At 42.1% G+C, this 20793-nt stretch overlaps 1 protein-coding gene across 3 annotated transcripts in view; it reads right to left on the bottom strand.

Moving 5' to 3' along the window:
• Sgpl1 (sphingosine-1-phosphate lyase 1) overlaps positions 1 to 20793 on the bottom strand; it is a 52767-nt gene that overhangs the window by 28353 nt on the left and 3621 nt on the right. For 2 of the 3 annotated variants that reach the window (XM_052744897.1, XM_052744895.1), the window contains exon 3: positions 560 to 725. In XM_052744897.1, the coding sequence (XP_052600857.1) occupies positions 560 to 725 (166 nt within the window). Of the gene's footprint in view, positions 1 to 559; positions 726 to 20793 lie in introns of those variants that run through there. The other variant, XM_052744898.1, reaches the window with a different exon arrangement.

The following is a 20793-nucleotide window of genomic DNA, read 5'->3' as shown; positions in this document are numbered from 1 at the left end:
TTATGCCTTAGGAAGGTTGGGACATTTGCAAGCCAATCACTGAAAGACATCTCATCCTCTGCAGTCCTGAGGAATGGCGTCCTTCCCATGTCCACCTGAGAAGTCACTACTACTGTCCTTTAAGAGAAGTTTAACTCCAAAGGAAGAGGAGCCATACATTACCATGCAGATATCCCTAGGGCTCACCAGCTCTACGAGCACTGCTCCTAATCTTTAATCAAAAGGAAAGCCATAAATGAAAGCAATACATTTCTACTCTGGGATAACACAATTATGTTCTAGGAAGAAACTGGTACTTAAAAAAAGTGTAACTACACTCTGAGACACCTGTGAATGTTTACAGTAACTAGTATCTCAGGAATGTTTATGTCAACTACAAATGAAAAAAAAAAAAAACCACAAAACCATAAATAATAATAGTTACCCAAAAGTACTTACTAACAGAACTTCCCATCTAAATAGATTTTAAAAGGCAGAACTAAACTCAAAGAGATGCTTCCAACCCATCACCCACGAGTGACATTCCAGCCTACCTTTACAGAAGGGGCAGTATACTTACTCTCTGGCTGGAAGATAAGCTCATACACCCAGACTATCAGCAGAGTACACAGGACACTCCATGCAATTAGCTGCCAGGGCTCGTATTTGGTGCAATACCCGTTCACATAATTCTTGGCTTTTGTGCAATATGCTTCCAAAATCTCCAAGTAAGGCTCAAAGTCCTTCTAGAAATATAAGAGGAAAAACAGAAACATTACTAAACTCAGAGAAAGGAAGTCTGTTCTTGGTTCGTTCTTCATTCCTCATTTTTCAAGGGCAAAGTGTTATTCATGATGTGGCCGCACCTCAGCAATAATCTTATCATCTTCTGCAGCCCTCAAAGTTTCTACACCAGTTGCTCCCATCAAACAGTGCCACGTGGACTTTGATACAATTTTTGATCTGCTTATTCTGTAAAATAAGAGGACTAATCTTGATCACGTCAGTGTTAGCTGTCACCTTTATCTCACTGCTAGGACTCTGAGACGGTCTCTCTCTTAAACAACTCTCAACGTGAGCGCCACTTTTCCCGTACTCTGTATGAATTTCCCCTTCTGTGCAGATCCAGACTGTGATGGTTTTAGGTGTGAACCGGTTCTGTTACAGCTACTCACCTCCGTGTGCTAATGAATGTGGCGGGGTTCCTACACAACTTAACTATATGTACATTCCCATATCACAAAATACTCTTTTTAGCCAACAATCTGAAAATGTAAAAACCAAGCATCATGATGGTTCATGAAAACAATCCTAGCACTCAGAGGCTGAAGTAGTACCACAAGTGTGAGACCAGCCTGGACTACATAATGAGACTCTGTCTAAAAAGAAAGTAAAAATCATTCTTGGATCATAGCGGCAGATTCAACTATGAGGTTACTGCTGGCTAGTCCCTGCTCTAAAAACTCACTTACCCACTCTTGAAGTCTAGCACAGTAGTTTATTATCACTGTATCCCACACCGTACCTGACATAAACAACAAAAATCTCATCCGTAAACTTACCAGATGCAGTCAAAATCTGAAATGGAACCTAGGACCTCCTTCATGCATGCCAGATCCAGGTAAATATTCTACCACTGAGCGACATCCCAAGCTCTTCTTTACTTTTAATTTGGAGACAGGGTATAACTAGGTTGTCAGGCTAGTCTTGTACTCCCTTTATAGGCAAAGCAGTTCTCAAACTTACATCCTCTTGCCTCAGCCTCCTAAGCAGCTGGGATTACAAAACTGAACCACTAAGTCTGGACAGATCTCACTCTTAAAAACTCATCTCTCGCCGAGATGGTGGCGCACGCCTTTAATCCCAGCACTCGGGAGGCAGAGCCAGGCGAATCTCTGTGAGTTCGAGGCCAGCCTGGGCTACCAAGTGAGTTCCAGGAAAGGCGCAAAGCTACACAGAAAAACCCTGTCTCGAAAAACAAAAAAAAAACAACTCATCTCTCTCTAAGTTTCTGTCAAGTATTAATTTGTGACAGGCTTATCACAACCTGCCTTGCAGTCTACTCTTCTATTTCTTATCTCCCTGACTATAAGGTGAGGCCCTTTAAGACCTGTTCTTATGCCTATTTACGAGGCCACAGTGCCTTGCAAAATTTAGTTCATTGGATATTTTGTTATTCATTCACTAACAGTTTTTTTGGCGGGCCGGAGTCGGAGTCGGGGCGGAGAGGTGAGAGGGAGTAGGGTGGGGGAGATGGAGGTGGTATTGGTTGGTTTTTCCAGACAGGGTTTTTCTGTGTAACAGCTCTGGCTGTCCTGGAACTTACTTTGTAGAGCAGACTGGCCTCAAACTCACTCACAGAGATACTCCTGCCTCTACTTCCCTAGTGCTGGGATTAAAGACGTGTGCCACCGCCGCCCAGCTGAGAGGATAAATTTTAAGCTAGTTAAAAAGGTAAAAGAAAATTCTACAGGACATTTAAAAAATGGTTTAAAAAACGGCATATCAGGAAGAGTATAGCAGCTGAAAATGCATAAAAAGAACCCAGGAAGAGCACAAGTTCTTACCATGTGTAAGAGTGAAGTACACAGAACAGGGACCATTTCTGTCTTACGCACTGCGGAGTTTCCACCATACAGCAGGCACACAGTCTTAACTGAACACGACTGTGGACAGTGGAGGGAACGGGATGTAGCAAGCAGAGAACTGAGGCAAGGAGGAGTTAAAATGGGCTTGGAACCCTGGCATAAAAGCACACCGCACCTACAATCTCAGAATCTGGAAAAATGAGGCAGGATAGGAGGATACTGATTTGAGTTTCAAGCTAGCCTAGTCTACATAGTGAAACCCTTTCTCAATAATGATATGATAATAATAGTGATAATGATGACAATAATAATAAATAGGCATAGAGAAAAATAGTATAGAAGGTAAAATTATAAATCAATAAGTTTTGGTAAAGTTAATAGATGGCATCTACTAACACTGTAAATCTTTATCTACTTTGATCCAAAAATACCACTTTGGGGCTTCTGCATTGTTCTCTCATTATGTTCACAGAGAGAAATGTTCAAGTGTGTTCCTCTCAATGTTCTTTCTAACAGAAAAAGAAAAATTCAAGAAATAGAAATGGCCGGGCAGTGGTGGCGCACGCCTTTAATCCCAGCACTCAGGAGGCAGAGGCAGGAGAGTCTCTGTGAGTTCGAGGCCAGCCTGGGCTACAGAGTGAGTTCCAGGAAAGGCATAAAGCTACACAGAGAAACCCTGTCTCGAAAAATCAAAAAAAAAAAAAAAAATAGAAATGTCCACAGATAGAGAAATGGTTAAACTATAACATATTTTATGTACCCATGTTGAAAGACTAAAAAATAAAGATCTTTTTATAAGTTTTTCTTAACTTAAGGAAAATATGGAGTAAAAGGAAACAAATCAGGACAATAAAAAACCAGATAAAAACTGTTGAACATGTAAGTAGTTTTTTGCTGATTATTTGGTGGAGATGACTAAGAGTAGATAGACATCAGGAACAAAGAGTTCAGCTGAGTGATTGCTAGAAAGGAGGGGTGAACTGGGTTTGCCCTTACGTGACATAACACTGGGAATGCTGCACCAATGTCTTATCAATTTGATAGGAAAACATACACATTTCTGCTTTGTGCTTCCTATGTTCAGATGGAGAAACAAATGTGATAGCTAGCTTTTGCTCCTGGCACCACATTTCTTGCCTTCTTCTACCATGATGGACTCCACTCCTCTGGAGTCATAGCCCTAGACAAATGTGACTCTCCTCATTAAAGAAAAAAAAAAAAATGAAAAATTGGGGTGATTTGTGTTTCGTTTTAAAGACAAGATCTCAACACTATAGCCCAGGCTGTCCTAGAACTCACTACATGGCCTAGGATAGCTTTAGCCTTGAACTAGCAGTAATCTTAATGATCCAGCCTCTACATGCTGGGATTATAGATGTAAGCCACCATACCCAGCTAGCAACACAAATCTGAAAGACATTTCTGAAGGTGTAGAAACTGGATTTAGTGACTGTCACAGTTAGCTTCAACGTCAACCAGACACAGCTTAGTCATGTAAGAAGGGAGTCTTGAATGAGGGATTGCTAGGTCACCCTGGCCTACGGGCATGTCTGTGGGGAACTGTCTTGGCTGTTCCTTGGAGGAGGACCCAGACCACTGTGGGTTCCACTATCCCCTGAGTAGGTGTTCTTGGGCTGCACTCAGTTAAGCTTGAGCCTGCGAGTAAACCAGCAAGCAACATTCCTCTGCGGTTTCTGCTTCAAGTTCAGGCCCGGACTTCCACCAACAATGGTCTGTGACCTGGAAGTATCAGCCAAATAAATCCTTTCCTTTCCTACGATGCTTTTGGTCAGTGTTTTATCACAGTAACAGAAAAGATACTAGAACAAAAACCTTTCGGCTATGAGAAATTATGGAGTGAGAATAGTACAAACAATTCCAACTTTTCAAGTTCAAGTTTGAGAGATTAGTTAAGTGGTTTACAATTAACTATGGTAAGACTAGAAGAAAAAGAAAGCTAAAGAGGTAGGAAGATGGTTTGAAAAAAGATAGTACTGGCTTGCGTTCTGTTCCTCTTGGGTATCTACTGTTGTTACGAACACGAAATCTCACAAATAGAACAGGTACTTAAATTCTTCTTGACCCTACTAAGGACTAAATGCTTTCATTCCCCACATAATTTCTGAACCCTCAAGCTGGTGTTATCAGGAGGTAGAAACCTTTAGAGGTTACAAAATCATGGAGGATCCTCCATGAGTACAATTAGTTCCCTTACAAGAGACAGACCCCAGAGAGTGTACTTGCTCCTTCTAAGTGAGGTCACAGCAAACATTCGCTGTCTAGGAACCCCTCATACGAACCTTCTTCTGAGTGCTACCTTCTAGAAGTGGGCCCTCAACTTATGTCGCCTTAAACTTAGACTTCCAGCCTCCAGAACTGTCAAAAAAATGAAGTTTTGTTGTTTATAAGCCACTGTTTAAGGCATTATGTTAAGCATCCCAAATGTACTAAAACAATACCTTTCGTAATTGGACTAATAAAAGGCAATTAACAATAGGCAAGTTTTAGGTTCCCTGAGGGCTACCCATGGAAACAGCTTATCTACAACAGGTGGCCATTCCCTAGAGTCCACTGTTGCTATCAACAGCTTCCATCCTACAAAGCAATGGCAATTCCAGCAAAAAAAACTGGGAAAGACCAGAGCAGTCTGTCACCATCAAAGGGATGCAGGGATGCCATGATTTCTACCAGAGGAGACTTGGGTCAAAACTGTGATCAAACCATATAGTTAAACAGTGTGTTTTGAGTGGTGGTACTAACTCCTAATTCACATAGAAATTACATGTTAGCAATGTCAAAAGATAACATCTGATACTGATTCTTCATAGCATTGAATGAAAAGGAACATTAGAGACAAAGCGAAGAACCAGGAAATGAAAAACAAATGCTCAAAAGCCTTAAAATTATATTATATACACAGTCTTCATTAACTCAATTACAAAATTAAATTCAGCAAAAACATACTTTCTTGGTGACTGCGTCAATTCTTTTTCAAAAATTATTTTTAATTTTCAAGTGTGTGGGGGGGGCGGGTTGGAAACCACCCATCGTGGGTGCGGGGAACTGAACTAAGCTCTATAACAGCAGCTCCTGCTCTTTGCCCTTGGTCAACTCTCTAGACCCAACTCTGTTGATTATCAGGAAGAGAACGGGAATCCTGGAATTCGTTTCACTCTAAATTCTCTACCTCCAAAGACAGAATAACAACAAAGTAAGATGGGTCATGACAAGCTTTTTGTAGGCAACTAAGTAATAACAGAAAGTACTTCTGGCTTCAGGCTAAAGCCCTTTTTGTGTTTCTACAAACAAGCAACGGGCTCAGTCCCCAATGAGGAAGCACCTCAGCACACAGACGGCTCACTGAACAGCTCTGTGGGGTAACCTAGCATCATCTCCTTGAAAAAAGGCAGCTCCTTTGGGTCTTGAAAATAGTACAAACCCCAAGGTGGGTTCTGATGCAACACTCCAACACAGAATTTAGGATCTAAAGGGAACCTTAGTGACCAAGTACAACATAAACATTCTCACTTTATAAGCAGAGGCCCCGTGGGTTTGAAATGATGTGCTTACGATCCTACAGAAAGGTTTAGGACAGAATCAAAGGCCAGAAATCTAAGTTTCCTAAGTCAATATTCAGCCCTCTCCCCGCTCTCTGTTGCTACTGCAGTTCTGGGGACTGAGCCAAGCTTGAATACCAGGTGTACATTCTACCACTGAGCTAGAGCCCGAACCTTTCCTGTCTTCTTTCAATGCTGGATTCTTAGTGTCCCTGGGCAGAAGACTGTACACTGCATTCAACGGTACCCCAAGAGCTTGCTGTTTATAACTCAGGTTCAGGGAAGACTCTATTTTGGATATACGCTACCATTCACATTCTAACTAAAGTTGTACATCTAGTCCTAACTACCTATCAATAGCCGCTGGCACAAGAACTTAATAAGGACTAATAACCCCAAAACCTCAGGTGAGCTGAGAAACTCCAGAACAGGTAAACTGACACACTGAAAACATCTTCAGGATGTTAGGATCCAGGGACTCCAAATAAGAAATCAACACACCAACTTCCACTGGTATTTATAACCTCAAGACTACAGACGAACAGCTCTGCATGTGCAATCTCCCACCCCAAAAGTTCCCTTTTCTGCCCTATAAAAGCCCCGAGCCTCCTGCACCTGGGCAAACAGTCTCCATTCCCTCGCAGAGACTTCTGCCCTTCGTTGTTCTGATGAAGGAAAATCTATTTCCATAGAGATCTGTCTCCTCTTTTATTTTCACATCAGCTCAATCAATCCCAATCTAAAACTTAATACCTACTGTCTCCTGTAACAACTGGCTACTGGTTTTTAAATAGCGGAATGTAAGCTCAGACTGTATGGTCAAAACCTCTCAAATTGCCTGTTTGTTCCAAAGCACACATCTGGCCATAAGTGAAACCTTAGGCAGAGAGTAGGTCAGTCACACCTAGGAAGACATTCAAACAGTAATGATTTTCTTGATCTCTATAAATCACTATAAAATTAGTTCTTGGAAAGCTATTTCCCAACAAAAGATTGATCCTTATACCATAGCACAATGCACTTCTAATGTGCTGAACATCTAATATGCCTTGAATTGGTCAGTTTTTAATGTGTCAGTCACAGTCAAACTGCATTAGCCTAGGGGCACTGTAGTTTAATCTGACCTGGAGCAAAGCATTCAACCCAATGAGGGAGAACAGTCCAAAGATTTTAATCCACGGTCTTCTGGTGTTAGTAAGAATTTAAATAAGCTGGATTAACCCCCTATCTGCTACAACACCCGAAAGAGCAGCTTTACCGTTGTAGGAGATCAACACTTACTCAACTAGTGAAATAATTATAATGCTTATATCCTTTACATCAAGTTTTGCAAGATCCTAGAAGTTTTACATCTCTACCACTGAAGCTGTTCAGGGCACAATGGCTTTGGACTGACTATGGAAAAGAAAGGCCTGACGTTTGTAACTGAGCTCCGTATCCACTCAACTGACAAGCTCACCAATCACAGTATCACAGGTCATCAGAGCAGATCTGTCCTCCACAGACAAAGATCCTGAGATCCAAAGATCACACTGTAAAAGGTGGGAGGGGGCAGGGGAAAGGATACAAACCTGCTTCACTTTTCTTTCCCACCACCTCGTTTTTTCAGTATCTAACTATGAGGGGTGCAAACCCGGACATCCTCAGTGCTCACAGTTCCTCCCACTTCGTTTGTCTGAACAGCCAAAGTCAAGTCTCCCAGTTTCACCGCCCCCACGACCAAGAGACAACACTGCCAACGACCAGAATGGCGTCGACAAAGGCCAAGTACCTCAAACTACAGGCTTACATGCCTGCTACCTGTTTCTAAAAGAAATGGACCTCTACTGAAAGACATTAGTTCAAAAAGTCCTCTGGGGATTAGGGAGATGGCACAGCAGTTAGGTGAGTCTGCTGCTCTGGCAGAGGAACCAGGTTCGGTTCCCAGCACCCACACAGTTGCTTACAATCATCTGGAACTCCGGTTTCAGGAGATATGACACTCTGTTCTGGCTTCCACAGGCACCCATGTGGTACATATATACATATGGGCAAACATAATACACATGCATTTTCTTAATTTTTTAAATTACTGACTTCAAAGTCATAAAAAGTTGCTGTTTGAAATAATCTCAAAAACTATCTACTCCAATCTCATTTCGATGTTGAAGAGACTAAGGCTCAAAGACTAATCTCAAAATGTATATCCCTTAGCTCAGGCCTGCAAAAGAATCTAATGTCTGGTTCACCACTTTCTACTAAACCAATGGAGTCCATCAACATTACCCAAGGGCTGTGGTATAGAATATCCCCACTAGAAGTTTACTTAGTGCAGAAGGCCCAGAAATACGTATTTTGAAACAGGAGCACCACAAGTTCAAGGCCAGTCTGGGCAACTTAGTGAGCCTGTCTCAAAATCAAATAATAAAAACAAAAGGTGAGAGAGAGGGCTGAGCTGGTGCTGAGTGGCAGAGCACTTGACTAGCCCTAGGTTCAGTTTCTGGTACAAGGGGTGGGGAGAAATGGGGGACCCTTTCCCCATCCCTTTCTTTATAGGGAAATAGCAAACAGCCCACTTATATTACTGAGACCCAATTACCCAGCTCTTGGGAAGGAAGAAGAGGAAATCCCCCAAGCTTTCTCAGGAAGCAGTAAATGAGCCCCATCAATCCACCAGGTCAACTGGATCAATTGTTCCTAGTATTTATTTCTTGGACAGACGCTATAGAAATTTGAATCTTCTACCTTGCGATCCTGCAAAGAAAGGCACAGAAGTGGAGAGCCCTTACATACCATCATAAGGCCCTAGATGCAACCTCTGCCAGAAACGAATCATTACCAGCTGTGTTTGGTACGAAGCACACTGAGCACTCATCAGAAAGACACAGATCAGCAGAACTGGCCCTTCCCCTAGCTGGCAGTTGGCTCGGCGCTCCAGAGTTCTTTACTGATCGTCCCCACTTGGAAAAGAAGATAAGGCTTAGAAAATTAGATAAGGCTCTGCATCCGAACGGATGGGCAGTTTAGAGAGGGGTCCACACTAGAAGAATGTGAAGACTGTAACTCTGAAAAACCAGCCTAGAGGGAAAAGAGGGCAGAAACTTCTCACAACCAGGGATTCCAAAAACCACTGTCTTGAACAAAAGCACCACACCAGCCATTTTTGCCTTTTCTCTATGCCGGTGTCCTTTTCTACAGAATCATGTAGTAAAAACTGTTTCGTTCTGTGAGTTCAAGGCCAGCCTGGTCTACTGACTGAGTTTCAGGACAGCCAAGGCTATATAGTAAAAACCTGTCTCAAACAAACAAACAAACAAAAAAACAAAACCAGCATTTTGTTTTCACCGGTAGAGGGAATGTGTTATTACAAAGTGAAGGTTCTGTTTCTCACACATTCTGATAAAGAAAAATAACTGACTTTTGGTAGGAAAAGTATTCATTTCAATCTTCCCATTCAGTCATTTGTCTTGTTTCCCACCCCATACCTCAGCAAAAGGCTGAGCTTTAGAGCAGAAATCCACTACCGAGGAAAAGAAAAACCTGTTTTACCCAGATCAAATACCACTTGAGAGTTCCATGATCAAGACCCAGAATCTGATTCTCTTACATAATACATTCTATAAAACTTCAAAGTACGGGCTGCTGGAGAGATGGCTCAGCGGTTAAGAGCACCGACTGCTCTTCCAGAGGTCCTGAGTTCAATTCCCAGCACCCACATGGTGGCTCACAGCCATCTATAATGAGATCTGGTGCCCTCTTCTGTGTTCATAATAAATAAATAAATCTATAAAAGAAATCAGAAGAGTCTTAGACAGAAAATCTTCAGAACTTAGCTCCACATCTACTCATACATACATTACATACATGCACACACACACACACACACACACACACACACACAAAAAAAAAAAAAAAAAAAAAAAAAAAAAAAAAAACTTCAAAGTACTAAGTAAACAGGTAAGAAAACATTATCTCTAGGAGCCTCAAAAGACAGCAGAGTTAATCAGCAAAAGCATATCATAAGCCCAAAGGGAAAACTCTCTGGGGTCATTAAAGAAGTGAGAATTGAGCAACACACCAAACAGCCATTGTGACCAACTAGCTGTGATACAGAAGAAACAGGCCCCATCAAGAGCAAACTGCACACTTCCTCTAAACCTCCACTGCAGGAGTCAAGGTGATCAGTACCTGAGCTTCATCTCAGAGAGCACAAAGGTCCAAAGGTTCTTTCCAGCCACCCACTGTATGCTCAGGTCAGACTGTATGCTCAGGATTATTCCACAAGCACTTCCGAGTTTAACTGTGCTCTGCTTGCAGCCCTGGGGTATTGAAGTACAGCATTTCCCCAATCACTGAGATATCAGACAACCCTGACCAGAGGAAGGAGAAAGAATACAAAGCTTCCAAGTCGCTGGGAGTACACCTATGGAAAAGTAAAGCCTTTTAAACTCACAGAGTGGATAAGCCAAAGTACTATAAGGTATACACACACACACACACACACACACACACACACACACACACACACACACAGATACATATATGTATGTGTGTGCTTGCCTATGTGTACAATCAGGACAAGTCACCAAAAAAGACAAGATGATTTCTTTGAGTAACAATTCTGAGTGTCTCTCTCCTGAAATTCATCAGAAAGGTACTACACGGGCTGGCAAGATGACTTGTCAGTTGAGAACTGCTCTTGCAGTTTGATTCCCAGTGCCCACATCAGGAAAATTAAAACAGCCTGTCTCCAGCTCTAGGGTGCTCCAAGGCCTCTAGCTTCCACAGGCACTGGACTTGTTCATAAGTACATACCCATACATACACAAATTTAAAAAAATATAAAAATACAGTTCCAGGAAAGGCGCAAAACTACACAGAGAAACCCTGTCTCGAAAAACAAAAACAAAAACAAAACAAAAAAAAATGTACTAGAGGGAGCTTAAATTAGGTGAAGAAAAAAATGCATAAAACTAAATTCAAATAGCAAAAGAAACACTGAAAGATGTAGAAGAGTATTATGGAGCCAGGTATGACAGCACACTCATATATACTGTCAGACCTTATCTCAAAAATGGTCCCCAAATTTAAAAAAAAAAAAAAGATTTCAGAGAGAAATACTCTCTCAGCCTATGCAAGCTTCCTCCAATGTGTTATTAAATGTGCTCCAAACTATATTAATCATCATTAAATGGCTTACTATGTAGATCCAGCCAGGTTGCCTTTCAAAGCAAAAAAGTATATTATCCTTTCGTGGTGATCTGAATGAGAATTGCCCCAATAGGCTCATATGTTTGAATGCTTGGTCCCCAGTTGGTAGAACTGCTTGGGAAGGATTAGGAGGTGTGGTGTGGCCTTGTTGGAGATGTGTAACTGAGTTTGAGGTTTCAAAAGCCCAAACCGTTTCTGGTTAGCTCTCTCTGCCCCTTACTTGTAGATCAGATTTATAAGCTCTCAGCTACTGCTCCAGCACCATGCCTGCCTGCTTACTGCCACGCTCCCCGCCATGACGGTCACACACTCACTCTCTGAGCTGTAAACCCCCAATAAACTCTTTCCTCTTTCCTCTATAAGTTGCCTTGGTCATGTTGTCTTATCACAGTAGCAGGAAAGTAACTAAGACAGCTTTGAAGACTAGATATGTGAATTTATTGAATAAGCAAGATCTGTTAAAATAAGCTATATTCGCCGGGCGGTAGTGGCACACATCTTTAATCCCAGCACTCGGGAGGCAGACAGGAGGATCTCCGTGAGTTCGAGGCCAGCCTGGGCTACAGAGTGAGTTCCAGGAAGAGCACCAAAGCTACACAGAGAAACCCTGTCTCAAAGAAACCAAAAAAAAAAAAAAAAAAAAAAAAAAAGCTATATTCTTCATGAAGAAAAGTTTTAATTTCTTTGAGCATATTACAACTGAGAAAGAAGTTAGCACATAAGTTAAACATAACTACCATACTAGATTATCTTTATTACTAAGTTAAGAAGCCTAGACTTCTAAAATTTTTTTAAAGATTATTATTTTTAATTATGTGTACATGCATATGTCTGTACGGGATTATTCACATGCGTGTAAGTGCCTGCAGAGGCCAGAAGCATCAGATCTTACTAAAGCTAGAGTTACAGGTCGTTGTGAGCCACTTGATATGGGTGCTGGGAACTGAACTTGAGTCCCCAAAAGAAGAGCACATGCTCTTAACTGCTGAGCCATTTCTCCAGCCCTGACTTTCTAAATTTTTAACCATTTTTGGAACTCTTCCTCCTACAATAAATATGCTAGTATCAGAGAAGGATATTTTCATATGCACTACCTATGAAAATCACTGCGACACCGGAAACTTGCAATGCTGTTCACAGGAACAAAACAGGGACTTGATCCTGCTCTCTGACCTACCCCCTACATAGACACCCTTTGGAAAGTCTACCGTCCACTCTTAACACTGAAGTAAGCAGTGAGGGAACTCAATCTAAAAGTAACATCTGACAGAGTTTCAGGTGTTTTAATAATCTGTGAAAAGCAACAGAGAAATGTTTGCTTCCAACGGAAAGCCAGTATTATCTAGGTCACCCTCTGGGTTACAGCTTCTGACCCTAAGGTAACATTACAGCTCACCAACCTGTAGATAACTGATTTACAGGCACATAAATTTTCATAAATAAACAACAAAGTTTGCCAAGGTTCAGTAAAAGTTCTAACTTCCAACCCCACTACTGAAGAAACTAGTCTGGTCTCCACTCACACATTCTCTCTTCTTAGTTTTTTGTTTTCCTTTGTTTTGAGATGGGGATTTACTATCATGTAGCTCCTGGTTGACCTGTTACTTAACATGAAGCCCATGAAGCCCATGAGGCTGGCCTCAAGCTCACAGAAATCCTCTTCCATCAACCTCCCAATTGCTGGGATTACAGGTGTGTGCACTGGGCTCATTTTCAATATCCCTGCTCTATAAATATATGTGTTCGTTGGATTTCTTTTGAATTAATTATGTGACAAGTTTCCCTAATATGACCAAAAGTCTTTTATATGTTCATTTTATATTTGTATTATGAATCATGATTTTACCTTATTAAAGCTTTTTTTTTTAAGCACACACTTTAAAAAATATACATTAAAATAAAACCCAAACTGGAACAACTCCTCCCCTCCCCCTTTATCCTTCATCCCATTCTGGAGAAGTAGTAGACTTAAGTTCAGACAGCAGGAGAATTTCCAGCACTATCATTTTTCTTATTCAAAAATCTGATTCAAAAATTTGTTTAGTGAGACAGGTGTGGTGGTGCACGCCTTTAATCACAGCACTCAGGAGGCAGAGGGAGGTGGATCGCTGTGAATTTGAGGCCAGCCTGGGCTACAGAGTGAGTTCCAGGACAGCTGGGGCTAAAGAGTGAGACTACTTCCATCTCAAAAAAAGTATCTATTTATCAGGTGACTGTCCCCATTAAAAAAAAATTGAAAGGTTAAAAATAAAAAATACTACTGCCTTTGCACAGAGTTTCATGGGTATTAAATGCTATTAGAAGAAGAAAATAAAGGCCAGCAAGATGGCTCAGCAGGTAAAGGCATTTGCCAAGTAAACCTAGTGACCTGAATTCAATCCCTAGAACCCACATAAAGGTATAAGGAGAGAACTGACTCCACAAGCTGTCCTCTGATTTACCTGTGTAAGTCAGTCTCTCTCTCTCTCTCTCTCAAACACACACACACACACACACACACACACACACACACACACACACACCATGTACAAATATACACCATGCACACACAACACACACACTATTCACACACACCATGCACATATACACAAAATAATAATTTTTTGAAAGTCACTATAAAGGGGCTGGAGAGATGGCTTGGTAGTTAAGAGCACTGGCTGCTCTTCCAGAGGACCCAGGTTCAATTCCTAGCACCCACACGGTGGCTCACTACTGTCTGTCACTCCAGTTTCAGAGAATAGAACACTTTCTTCTGGTCTCTGCACCAGGCACACAAATGGTGCACAGACATATATGCAGGACACACACACACACACACACACACACACACACACACACACACACACTTTTATCACTGTAGAAGCTGGGCATGGTGGTTTACATCTCTAATGTCAGCACTTGGGAAGCTAAGGCAGGACCATTTTGAGTTCTAGGCCAGTTGGGGCTACAGAAGGAGTTCCAGGACAGCCTCACCTACAAAATTAAGACCCTGTCTAGAAAAACAAACAAACAAAAAAGGCCTTAAGTAGTTTAATTTCTGTGCACGAAGTTTTATTTTGTCACAGAGAGTAACAATAGAATATATTCTAATAAGCATATGCCCCTGTTTGGTAACAAATACATTACATCAATTTTTGATCTTCAACATCAAATAAATCAATCAGAAGGCTGCAAGTGCCCTTTAACCTACCAACAAAACAGAACCAAGTCAGCTAACTACTAGGCTTGCAGATCATAACCCACATGTTTCTGACAGCCAAATAGACGTCTGGGAAAGTGTGTGAAAACACTTTCAAAATGGACTGAGCAAAACAATCACAGGCTTTCTTCTACTCTGCCAAAAAAACAAAAACAAAATACCAGACAAAGACCAGGTCCACCAGGGCATCTTTGCCCCAGACTTTTCTACTAGAAATTGAAAACAAATTTTTGCCTCTCATGTTTTTAAACCTGGGAGCCATTAAGACTGAAACTCAATAAATAATTGATCTATTCCATTTTAGACCTATCTGCCAGATGCAGTTCAAAACAGTGACTACATACTTCAGAAAAAAATGTCTGCCCAGAGAATACAGTCACCACTCCAGTTGCAAATATAAGGGGTTCAAGGACAAAGATTTATAGTGATACTCTATGTCTTAGTTGAGTTTTTACTGCTTCGAAGAGACACCATCACCAAGGCAACTCTTATAAAGAAAACATTTAATTGGGGTGGCTCGCTTACAGTTTCAGAGGTTCAGTCCATTATCATCAGGACAGGGAGCACGGCAGCATGCAGGCTGATGTGCTGCTGGAGTAGTAGCTGAGAGTCCTACACCTTGCAGAAAGTCGACTGAGACACTAGGCAGTATCCTGAGCATAGGAAACCACAAAGCCTGGCGCCCACTTCCCCCCAGTGATACACTTCCTCCAACAAAGCCACACCTCCTAATAGTGCTACTCCCTATGAGATTATGGGGGCCAATTACATTCAAACTGCCACACTCTGCCTTAAAAGTAAATAGAAAGAAATTAAAGGGTGGGGATGTAACTCAGCTGGCAAAATTACCTAGTATGCATGAAGCTCTGGGTTCAATCCTCAGCACCACATAAACTGGGTGTGGATGGGGCATGCCCGTAATCTCAGTACTCTGGAGGTGGCAGCAGGAAGAATAGAAGCTAAGGTTATATTCTCAGCTACAAACGGAATTGAGAACATCTCAAAAACAAAAATGAATGAAGCAGCAGACAGTGACAGATGCAACCCCAGCACTCAGGCAGTGAGTTCAAGGCCATCCCGTGCTGCAGTGTAAGGAAGGACCCGTCTCAAAACTACAAAGAGAGTTAGGTGTGGGGGTGGTACATGCCTGTAATTCCAGCACTTATGAGACAGAAACAAGAGGATACAGAGTTCAAAGCCAGCCTTGACTATGAATGAAGTTTGAGGCCAGCCTTGACTACATGAAACCCTGTCTCAAAAGAGAAAGGGAGAGAAAGGAAATTAAGTAACAAGAAAAAAGAAACAAGGAAAACCCTATAGAACTCTAAATTTGTTTAAAAACTACTATAGAAATCTGGCACCCTATTTTTTGACATAATGGGTTTTTTTTCATGTTTACAAAAAGACAAGTTCAAGAACATAACAATGTCATTCACACCAACCCAAACACTGGAAACATAAATGTTCACCAAGTATAAATGGAATAAATTGCAATGTACTTATACATTGTAATACCTACACAGCAACAAGAAGAAACAATAGACATAAAGAGACAAAACACTGACCAAAATGGCCACTCACAAAATAACGTATGCGTCCACTTAAATTCTGTAAGTCAGCATCATAATCTAAAGTGAGAGGAACAACCACCTGTAGTAGATACCAACTAGGAGTGGAAGGACATGAGGAACTGCTGGAGTGCTGGGAATCCTTTTGTTGTGATCTAGGTAGTAAGAATAGTGTATCCATACATAAATTATTTATTGATCTGTACAATTACGATGTGCAGCCTTTGGAGATGGGAAGATAGCTGAACTGGTAAAAAACGCTTGCTGCATGTTCAATCCCCAACACCCACATACAAAGCAAGGCTTGGCAGCAGCCACTTGTAATCCTGGAGCTTACTGGCCAGCTAGCCTAACTTAATGGGCGAGCCCCAGGTCCCAGTGAGAGACCCTGTCTCCAACAACAAGGTGAATGGCTTCTGAGGAACAACATGCTAAGGTGACCTCTGGCTTCCACATACGCAGACTTCAAGCTCGTGGGGTGACACATGCCCATAACTGAGGGAGTGGGTGATATAAGAAAATGGTGAGTGCAAGGCCAACCTGGGCTACATGGCCAGACTGTCTTCCCGGCGAAAAAAAAAGAAAAAAGAAAAAAGAAAAGAGAGAGAAGTACTGGGGAGATATAATGAGGAAGAGGAAGAGGAAGAGAGGAAGAGGAAGAGAGGGAGGGGGGAGGGGAGGGGAGGGGAGGGGAGGGGAGGGGAAGGGGAGGGGAGGGGAGGGGATGGAGTTCAGGTTTCTAAAGGCCCTTCACAAAGGTAATTAAAATTCTATGGGCAGTACCAGGACAAAGCCGCTCTGGGCTAGCCTGAGCTCTGGGCTAGCCAGAGCTGTCGCTGCCTGTGAGTCTATCCTGTTACTAACAGGTCCACCCTGTCCATTCTCGATCTTCTGCTCAAACACTAACTCCTCTCTGGCTCCTGTGAAAACTAACCTGACTTCAGCATTGCAAGCATTCCTTCGCCCTCAGTTCCTCCAGCAACCTGTTCTAGCTCTACCATGTTCCTCACGAGGCTGCCTCAATGAACCAAATTCACTAGGCTCCTTTTCTCCTCTGGTGTCTGTTGGGGAACACCAACTTCAGTGGAAAAAGCAGAGGGTGGGAAAATGGTTTGTTTCCCTGGGTCCTGGCCAGGCCTCCCAGTGGCTACAATCCTACAGGATACCTGGTGTTCCCCTTCAGCTCAGCTCCCCAGGTTCTAAAAATAAATACTCCTCGGCTATGTTCTCAGGCCTAAGAGAGACAAAGGCTCCCTCCCTATCTGCCAGCGCCAGGATGTCCCAAAGCACTCCCTGTTGGTTTTTGTTAGCTATGATTTTGGTCTTTGTTCTGTTTTGTTGACACTGTCTCACCAGGTGGTCCAGTTTGCCTGGAGCTCAGTGTTTAACTCAGTCTGGTCTCCAACTCAGGATCCTCCTGCCCCTGGAGTTTGAGATGACAGGTGGGATGTCTATTCTTGGTTGTCAACCTGACTACATCTGGAATTAACCAAAAACCCAAGCATCTGGGCACACCTGTGAGGGAATTTTCTTGATCAAATCATGTGAGGTGGGGAGACCCACCCTAAATCTGGGCCACACCTTCTCATGGCAGCCTATATAAAGGACAGGAAGCAAGAAGCTTTTGCTGTTCACTTGCTTGCCCTCATTCCCACTGGCAAGTTCATACATCCTGCCACTGAGGCACTCCTTCACTGGTATTAGAACCTATTTCTTTGGAACTCCAAGGTATACTGAAGACCAGCTGAGATACCCAGCCTCATGGACTGAAGGACTATTGGATTCTTGGGCTTTTTGTCAGGAGACAGCCATTGTTGGACTAGCTGGGTCACAGCCTATAAGGATCTCTAACAAATCTCAGATAGATAGATAGATAGATAGATAGATAGATGGATGGATGGATGGATGGATGGATGGATGGATGGGTGGGTGGGTGGGTAGGAAGGTAGGTAGGTAGGTGAATGGACGGATGGATGGATGGACGGACGAACAGACAGACAGACATAGAGATTCATTCTATCAATTCTGTTCCTCTAGAGAACCCTGACTAACATGTACCACTACTCATGGCTTCCCTCTCGTTTTCTTTAAGCCTATCCTGCCTTGTTTTAGAGTCCCTAAAACACTCAAAACACACAGCTGGAATATGCCAGATGACTGATAAAGCCATACCACTCTGGCCTTCGCTATTCCATTTACTGCATGGATTTTTCTCTCAGTAATTGAACACTGTGTATTTATACATGAAGAATGATTCACTGCAAATCAATTCTCCATGGAAAATTCTGGTTCTCAATTCTGCCACCTATGTGTACAAATGTATGTAATATCAGAATAATGTTTATTAATTCAGAAGGTAAATGTTACTTAAAATTACTAGCACACAGAATGCAAAGTTAAGCCAAATATGGGATTTATAGCTTATCTATAATTCCCCTTTCCTTTAGACTAAAAATTGGAGAAATTATTAGAGTTCTGCTTCACCCTAAGAGACTGGAACATTATCAAACATAGTATCCACCCTACAATTACCTCTGGGGTGCCCACACAATTTTAAATGTCCTATCAGTCATATGAAATTTCCCTTTCTTCCAATTAATCCTACAATCAAGAAACCAGGCTCAAATAATAGGAAACAACTTTTAGTGTCAATCTCAATTTATTCTTTTTTTTTTTTTTTTTGGTTTTTCGAGACAGGGTTTCTCTGTGTAGTTTTGCGCCTTTCCTGGAACTCACTTGGTAGTCCAGGCTGGCCTCGAACTCACAGAGATCCGCCTGGCTCTGCCTCCCGAGTGCTGGGATTAAAGGCGTGCGCCACCACCGCCCGGCTCAATTTATTCTTAAATTCCATTTGAGATGCAGAAAGAAAGTATCTCGAAAAAAAGGGAGTCAAAAAGTCAAGGCTGGAGAGAGAACTCAGTAGTTAAGAGCACTGGTTGACTGTCCAGAGAACCCGGGTTCAATGACCAGCACTCATGGTGGCTCACAACTGTAACTCCAGTTACAGGAGATCTGATGCCTTCTTCTGGCTTCTGTGACACTGTACACACACAGTGCCTACACATATTACAAACGAAACATCCATACACATAAAATAAAAAATACAAGATATTTAAAACAATTTTTAAGAGTCAAAGATCATGGATCAAGTTCAAAGACCTGGAAAGATTTGATTTTTTTTTTTAAAACATGATGATTTGACAGATCAACGTGGTGCTCTTGTGCTCTCTTCGGACCAGGCAATCAATCAATCAATCAAAAAAAAAAAAAAAAAAAACCATGATAGGTATTTCACCTGCATGTATGTCTGTGTGTACCACTCGCATGCCTGGTTAGGAAGAGGCCAGAAGACACTGAATCCCCTAGAACTGGAATTATAGTTGTTAGCCACCATGTGGGAATCAAACCTGTCTTCCGGAGGAATAGTCAGTGCTCTTGACCACTGAAATCATCTCTCCAGCCCCAAGATTTTATTTTTGAACCAAAAATAAAAACTGAAGGAGGCCTGATTTCAAAGGGTGCTGCAAAAATGTTGATTAGGAAGGCATTAATTTCTTCAGGATGTCCTTCTCCTGCAGACAGGCACACTATATGGATTCATTCAGATACATCCCAAGATAACAAGGCTTGAGCCATGGGCAAAATAGCTTAAGTAACACTGCAAGTATTCCCTACTCACAGGAAATAAAGCCTGTAGATAAGCAGTTAGCCATACTAGAGACCTCTGACTGGGGTTCTCAACCTCAGGACAGTAGACACTCTATAACACATCCCCTCGTTTGGGAGGTCATGGCCATTACTGGACACTTGATTTTATTGCTGGCTTTTATCTAATAGATGTTAGTAACCAAGAAGGGTTTCCCAAGATCGTCCAAAGTCTCTCGGAAGCAAAACTGCCAGGGTTAAGAATTTACCTAAATAAACAATTATCAGCAGGGTGGTGGTGGCACTCACCTTTAATACCAGCACCCGGGAGGCAGAGGCAGGTGGATCTTTGTGAGTTTTTGGCCAGCCAGGTCTACATAGTGAGTTCCAGGCCAGCCAGGTCTACACAGAGAAACCCTGTCTCAGGGAGGGGGACACGGACTATTACTATCAAAATAAGGCAAGCTTGTTTTACCTAGAATATCTAACAAACTTATTCTTCATCTTTGGACAAGAGAAAAGACACCTGTTACCCGGCTTTATGAAGCAAAATTTCCTTTTAAAACTCTTAATATATTTGACAACTTACAAAATGATACCATTAGGTGGAACTGGAACTGAAGAGAATATGGGTGAAAATGTTGCCCGAGTGAAGAAAGGCTGCTACAAAATTGCCTAACTCAAATTCCCTCTTGAGATGGTCTCTGTAGAGGAACATGCTCATTTATTCTCCCTAAGACACAGATGGAAAGTGTTACAGTCCCAGAACATGTCACATGTGACTAAATGGAAAAAGGGCAGGTAAACCACCCTCACCAGACAGCCAGAGCTGAAAACAGGAACACATGGAGCTCAAGCTCCTTGACGGTATGCGGATTCTAGGTGGTCTTCACAGTTTCTCTCCAACACACTGTTCACAGAGTGGCTTTCTGGCCTGTCACTCAATATCCCCTTTACAGTAATTACTTTGACATCATACTTATAGGCACGAAGTTCAAAACCGCAATACCGTACCTGCTATATAAAGGAAAACACGCAGGGTTTTATAATACATCAGGGACAGTCAG

This window comes from Peromyscus californicus, unplaced genomic scaffold (genome assembly GCF_007827085.1).
Source record: "Peromyscus californicus insignis strain IS unplaced genomic scaffold, ASM782708v3 Scaffold_19__1_contigs__length_69161282, whole genome shotgun sequence".
In the NCBI taxonomy this organism is placed as follows: domain Eukaryota; kingdom Metazoa; phylum Chordata; class Mammalia; order Rodentia; family Cricetidae; genus Peromyscus; species Peromyscus californicus.
Note: the sequence above shows the minus strand (reverse complement) of the source record. Positions and strands in the feature narration are given on the sequence as shown.